The 6,901-nt window shown below is 52.7% G+C and overlaps 1 protein-coding gene across 2 annotated transcripts; it reads right to left on the bottom strand.

Moving 5' to 3' along the window:
* Positions 1-289: 289 nt before the first annotated feature.
* LOC117873755 (lithostathine-1-like) lies at positions 290-6,438 on the bottom strand. Of its 2 annotated transcripts, XR_004644803.1 has the most exons (5): positions 4,151-6,438; positions 3,727-3,864; positions 2,162-2,276; positions 1,300-1,556; positions 569-640 (listed from the first exon to the last, which is right to left on the bottom strand). XR_004644803.1 is itself a non-coding variant. In XM_034763500.1 (4 exons), the coding sequence occupies exons 1-4, from the start codon at positions 4,169-4,171 to the stop codon at positions 573-575; spliced, it is 342 nt and encodes a 113-aa protein (XP_034619391.1). In that variant the 5' UTR covers positions 4,172-4,404; the 3' UTR covers positions 290-572. The 2 variants fall into 2 exon arrangements, 1 of the variants encoding a protein (XP_034619391.1); XM_034763500.1 differs by lacking the exon at positions 1,300-1,556 and having other exon boundaries at positions 290-640; positions 4,151-4,404.
* Between the last annotated feature and the right edge of the window lie 463 nt (positions 6,439-6,901).

The raw sequence follows: 6,901 nt of genomic DNA, 5'->3' as shown, positions 1-6,901 counted from the left end.
TTTACACCACAGACAGACACGTCCCTGCTTTGAGGCACTCAGTGTCTGAGTGGAGATGAGAGCAGGAGCAGATGACACAGGGACGGTGGGACAGAAAAGAGAGAAAACTCTGGTTAGTGCAGGGAGACCAAGTCCTGTCCCTTAGCCTAAAGGCCAGGCCCAACCTTCCTCCCTCTGGGGGTCCCCTCCTCTCCTCCAATGGGATCTGGGCTATTTAGGACAAAGTCGGGGGGGGCTGGATGGACTCATCTGCATCAGGGCCAGGAATGGGTCAGAGGAGACACACACAGACCTGTATGCTCAGGAGAGTTTATTCTTGGAGTGGGCTGCAGCCATTGAGGGGAAGGGAGGGAAGGGGCAGGAGTGTAACTCGAACAGAGACGCTTGGGGGAAGAGAGTTTGCAGCTGGGGAAGTGAGATCTGGTCTCTCAGGGAGGGAGGGGACTGGCCCTTGAAGCAGCAAAAAGCATCCAAATGTCTGGGTCATTGTCTGATCACAGCCAAGGAGCTCAGTTCTTCTGCATCCCAGGTGCTGAGCTCCCACTTCAGGCGCAGGCAACCGACTCCTCTCGCTAGAGTGTTCTCTTGCAAATGTAGGCGCTTTGCTTGCTACAGACGTTATCGTTCCATTCCTTAAAACCTAGAAGTCAAAACAGAAATCACTGGAGCAGGGGAAGGGCGAGTGGGGCCATTCCTGCCCTTACAGTGACACCCCCCCCCCCTCATTGCACCCTGCTGAGAGAAGACCCCTGCTCCTGGGCATGAGGCTGTGAGGATGAGGAGGCTGGAGATGAAGGCCCATGTGCCTCAGACAGGGACAGGCTCCATCGTTCCCTGGGGGATGCTGTGTCAGCGTGACAGTGGAAGACCCTCTTCTATTGTGTTGGAATGTGTCTGATGAGAGCATGACGGGGCCTCTTGGTGCTAGGTGCTGTGTCCATGCACACACCAACAGACAATCCCTGCCCCAGAGAGAGCACAGTCTAATAGACAAGAGGTGGGTGGGGAAACTGAGGCCCAGAGTGGGGAAGTGACTTGCCCAAGGTCACCCAGCAGCTCAGTGGCAGGGCTGGGAATAGAAGCCAGGTCTCTGGAGTCACAGTCCTGTAGCTGTCCACTAGGTCACGCTGCCTCTTGATCTGCGACTGCTGTTACCTCCCATTCCCCCCACACACACACACACACACACCCCTCAAAAGGCCACAAAGGAGAGCATGAGAGGCCTGGCTAGGTACCAGTGGGAGACAAGCTCAGGAAGAGGGAAGCCAGCTCACTTGGTGCTGAATGAGTTGGCCCTACCTTCATCTCCTACACCTCTGGGTTTGTGTGTGGCCCAGGGGCAGCATCTCTCCCCAAGGGACAGCACGAAGGATGAATTGCTGTGAAGTTCACGCTCTTTCCCATTAGCGCACTGGTTTTGCAAATGTTATACTTCTACTATTTGCTGTGTGTGTGACTAGTCATGCAGGTCACATGGCATTGCTCCCGCTCCGTGATTGGATGCGCGACTCTTTCAGTAGCAGATAATGGAAAAGCAAATCCTGCCCAGTGAGAGTCTGTGGGGAAAGGAGCATTCGTGCCAATGGTGCTGAACACTCAAACTCCGTCTGAGGCTGGGCAAGTCACGTGACTAGCAGGGCCCATGAACAATGAATCACTCATGAATTGGTGAATGAGCTTTCCCTTTCAGCCAGTCTCCATCCTACCAGCCCTGGCCTCCCCAGCAGAGGGGACAGGCGGGGTGTGGCTGAAGCCACTGTGCTCTGGCCATCCAAGTTGTTACTGCCCTGAGGCTGCTCTGAATTGCCCTGGAGCCCAAATCACCCCCTGGCTGCCTCCAGAATCAGTTTGGAAAAAGCCACCAATGCACCAACTGAAGAACACATACCCCACCTACATATCAACTAATGGGCAATAGCTCTGGGGCCAAATGTACTGTATGGCCTGCCTCTGACTGGATCTAAGCCTCAAACTGGGACACGTGGAGGAGGAGTTACCAGGTGAGATCAGGGGATTATCTCTGGAGAGCGGCAGTGTGAGCTGAGGGAGAGAGGCAGGATGCCTGGACAGGAGGCCATGTCCACAGACAGAGGTGGAGGGTGTGGCCAGGGTCATGTCTTGGCTCCTTTGCTGGTGAATGTGTGTTTGAGCATCTGCTTACCTGTGTCTTTTGTTAGCTCACCACAGTACTCATTGCCACCTTTGTTGTTTGGTTCCCCAATTTTCCAATCACTGTAGCAAAACATGGAGCGATCTGTCCACCTCCAGCGTTTGTTCTGCAGAGACAGGGGAGAAAGGTCATGGGGTCCGGGAGAGAAGAGATCTTGGTGATAAGGCACCATAGAAACACAGAACCCAACACAGAAGTGCCCTACTCAGGCAGTGGGAGAGTTGGAGAAGGGCCATGGGGCAGTGGGTGAGGAGACGCCAGCTCAGGGGGACAGGACCTGGAGACGCTGATCTAATAGTAACACTTAGCACATGAACTTCACCTTCCCCCTTCCAAACCCTTTGCCTGAATTAATTAATTATCTTGTGATGGAGCAGAGTCACTCCGGAGTGTCTTCTAGTCCCTAAGCACCACGGGCAAGGCCCCCCAGGGGGCACTGGTGATTTAATGTGGGTGATCTCATTCTGTTTAAGCAAAATGAAAGTGCATCTGTGATCGAGACGCTGAATGGATCAGTGAATGGGACAAGGGGCCTTTCCCCTCTAGTGGGCTCAGCACCAGTCTGACCCCAAGTTAGCAGGACTGGCTACCTCAGTAGAATCAGAGAAGGGGACATGGGGCTTTTCACCTCTAGGGGTGCTGGCTCTGGCCTGGCCTCAGCTCATGGGGGGGACTAGCTGGCTTTGGGGGTCAGAGAACTAGTTTCAATCCATTGCAAGGCTGGGGGGGAGCTGGATGGCTGAAGACACTCTCACTCCTCCTGCTCTGAGGCAGGGGATCCAGGGCTTGAGTCTGTCTGCACTGTTCGGGGAGCCTGCTGACCCCAGCGTCTTCCTGAGCAGGGAGGAGGGAAAGGAAACTGATGCCGACAAAGCTTGACAAGTTTACGAATGGGGTGGTGTGACCCCTGGGCTGGACTCAGTGACCCCAGAGGTTCTTTCCTGGCCTGTGTTCATAATGGCTCCTTCCCAGCCAGTGACTGCTCCCCCTTCATCTCCCTGCCCTAAGAGGCTGGGGGGTCTCCTACAGAAAACCAGGTGAGAACGGGTTCCCCTATCTGAGGGAGCAACCAGTACTGTCAGGGGCAGTGCAGAGGTCAAGGGGGACAGTGACTCAAGTCTCGGGAAGGAAAACGTTACTAGAAAACTTGGAGAGGGTGGAGTGGAGATGGGATGTGGGGTGTACGTGGAGGGCTTGGCACGTCACATGAGCTGAGAGGAGGGAAAGGAAATGGAGCAGTAGTTGGAGAGGCAGGTGCAGGTCCAAGTTCAGTTTGATGGCCAAGGAGACCAGGTCCTGGTTGTATTTATAAGGGAAAAGCCAAAGGGGAGTCGGAGCTTAGGGTAGGATGGAGGCAGAAAGGGTGCGGGAGGGTGGAAAGCAGATGGGAGACCCTGGTGCCCAGGACAGGGAGAAGGGATGTAGGAGAGGAGGAGGGAGATCCTGGCAGCCCCTATGAAGGGCTCATGGGAAATGGTCTCCGCACAGTCCCTGGGAAACAGAGTCATGGCGGGTGGGAGCAACTGCCGGGGGCAAAGCAGGCTCCGGGCACTCACGTGGTTGGGGTCATGGAGTCCGATCCACACATCATCCTTGGAGCCTGACTGGATGATGTATCTGGCCACCATGTCCCCTTCTGGCTCAGAGAGGATGGAGGCGAGATGGGCCCCATTGTGGAGATACTGACACTGCACCTGCAGCAGGGACATCAGCAGAGTCAGTTACTCCCCCTGCAGGAGGACGCTGTTTGGCACTGGTGTGGGGTCCTGCCCCGCCAGGCTGCAGCAGGAGAAGGGACAGCTGTGAGGGGAGAGAGCCTCCTGTCTGTGCCTCTTCCCAAGCCCGAGTGCCTGGCACCAGCCACGTCACCTCTGCAGGGATACACCCAGGGGCCAATGGTGATGTCACCAAACCCCTTCAGCTCCTGCCCCTCCCAACTAACCCGCCTCACCCCACGGATCCCTGAGAAGAACCTCCTACCTCAGCCTCTGACCAGGTCATCCTTTGGGGGAAGAACTTGTAGCAATGGCTTTGGAAGGGCTGCCAGTCACTGGGACAGGAGCTGTCTCTTATTCCTGATCGGAGAGAGGAGATGGGATGGGGAGAGAGGCCACGGTGGGGAGAGGCTGTTTTGGAGAAGAGAATGGAAACAGATGTCAGTTGTCGTCATTCCAGCTTCTCCAGATCTCAAAAATCCTGTGAACTTTTGACTTCTCTCAGAATGGCCACTATCTCCTATTTCAACTGAGTGGCTTCAGCCCCATTGAATGTAACAGCTGCCACTCCCTCGCCCCCTTTGTCTGTGGCCGGGAGGCTGTCCTAGTAAAAATTACCACTGTCTCCCCTCCCAAGAGGTCAGGAGCTGGGCTGCCCTCAGGGAAGATGGTCACCTCCTATCTTCTGTGCAGGGGCACTGGGGAACCTGACGGGGAGGGGTAGCAAGGGGGAGAAGTCAGAGTACACAAGGGACTATGGGGTGAGGTGGGGCCACACTGGGTGTCATGGGGACACTGGTGAGGCTCGGAGCAGAGGGGAGGTTGGGGACACTGGACTATAGTAGAGGATGAAGGAACCACACACCGATTTGCCAACCTAATGAGGAGGGCTTGAAACTAGATCTAAAAGGGGCAGGTGATAAAATCCCACAGGTGATTTTAAAAGAAATGATGGGGGAGTGGGAACAGAAAATAACTATAGGATCATAGAAGCAACAAGAGAGGTAACTGTGTGGGAACCTGCTCTACATCTCAGATGTCTACACACAAATGCAAGGAGGGAATAAACAGAAGAACAGGAAGTATTAGTATCTAGGCTAAATTATGACTTAATTGGCATCACAGAGACTTGGTGGTATAAACCTCATGACTGGAATATTGGTAGAGAGAGGTACAGCTTGTTCAGGAAGGGCAGGCAGAGAACAAAGGGAGGAGGTGTTGTGTTATACACCAATAATATATCCACTTGTTCTGAGGTCCAGAAGGTGAGACACAGGCCAGTTGAAAGTCTCTGAGTAAAGATAAAAGGGGAAAACCGAGGTGATGTCATGGTAGGGGTCTACTATAGAACAACAAGTCCGGGGGAGGTCAATGAGGCATTTAGAGGACTAATAACAGAAATATCCAAAAGACAAGACCTGGTAATAATAGGGGGACTTCAGTGTCCCCAATATCTGTTGGAAAAGTAATATGGCAAAACATAAAATTTTCAAAACATTCTTAGAATGTATTGGACAGAACTTCTTATTTCCAAGGTGCAGAAAGTAACAAGGGGAACAGCCATGTTAGACTTAATTCTTATTCACAGGAAGGAATTGGTTGGGAATCTGAATTTTGAAGACCAGTGGGTGAAAGTGATCATGAAATGACAGATTTCATGATTCTAAGGAAGGGAAGGAGTGAGAGCAGCAGAACAAACAAAGTACTTCAGAAAGCTGATGTGGCAGTGTATGCACACCCTGTCTCCTGTTGGGGGGGGGAGAGTGGGTGTGTGGACACTACAGTTACTCTGTACCTGTCTTGGGCCTCAGGCTCACCATGCTGAGGTCCAAGGGTCTGAGGCAATACAGCAGCCCTTGTGTTCAGGGCAGCATGGCCTAGCATCCAGAATCAATACAGCAGCCCTCAAATACAGGGCAGTGTGGCCTAGTGGCCAACACCCCAGGGGCTGCCACCAGGGGCAGTGGTGGTCCAGGTAGGGGGGCCCAGGCCCACCCTACTCCACCAGGCCCTGACCCAGGGCCTAACAGTGATGGAGTGGTCTGCCACTGGGTCAGTGGGGAATCCATTGAAAGACACTGACCTCACACTGGAGGGAGATACCACTTGTTCACCCTTCCTGGTCACTTCATACCGTGCTTCCTGAAGTTGCAGTCCATGGAGCACTGGGTCTCTGGGCTCCTCAGCGCAGGTAATTCCCTGGGGCTCCTTTGGCCACAGATCTCTGGCTCCCACAGGCAAGTGCTGTAACAGCTCCTCAGCTGGAGCCTCCACCAAAGGTCCTTCCTCTCCATCAGTCCCCCGCCGCCCACCCCAAAGACTGAGCCGGGCTGCTCCCTTTTATACTAGTATAGCACTTGGAGCATGCCCAATGGTTCCTTCCTGCAGGAAGGGAGGACCTGTTACAGAGACAGCCTGGGAGGGGAGGATTCCCCTCTCTAAGTGTTGCTAATTCCCCTTTGTGATGTTAGGAGTGTAATACAATATTTCATTGGAAGGTGACAGGGCCAGAAAGAGTTAATTAACTCAGACTGACCTGACCCAGGGGTGAACCTTAAGGATTGGTTAGGAAGATATGTCAATGACTAGAGCTTTGAAATGCAAGTCTCCATTGTTAGAGATCTCAAGGGTAGGTGTTTGCTCAGGTCTTGTGATGTAAGCAAACAAGTCTTGTCTATTGCTATAACTTTAATTCAAAGATCAAAAAAGGAATATTAACATTTATAATGATACTTGAGTAAAATAGTATTATTGTCTATATGTCTCCTTGAAGCGTGTGGTAACCTGTATCTGAACTGTTTAATGGATAAATTACCCTGTGCTAATTGCCAGGATGTTTGGAAGGAGAATTAAGCCTATTGTTTTCTCAGGCCAAAAGGCTGCTGGAAATGTATAAAAACCCTGGGACACGATCCTTCTTCATCTCAGATCTGCTTTGGGTTTCAATAAGGGGAAACCTTAAGCCACAAGGATTGAGATCCCCAGTTACTGACTGGAGTCACCCTGAATATGGACA

Source organism: Trachemys scripta, chromosome 1 (assembly GCF_013100865.1).
Source record: "Trachemys scripta elegans isolate TJP31775 chromosome 1, CAS_Tse_1.0, whole genome shotgun sequence".
Lineage (NCBI taxonomy): Eukaryota > Metazoa > Chordata > Testudines > Emydidae > Trachemys > Trachemys scripta.
The sequence above is the reverse complement of the archived record's forward strand: the minus strand, read 5'-3'. Positions and strand labels throughout refer to the sequence as shown.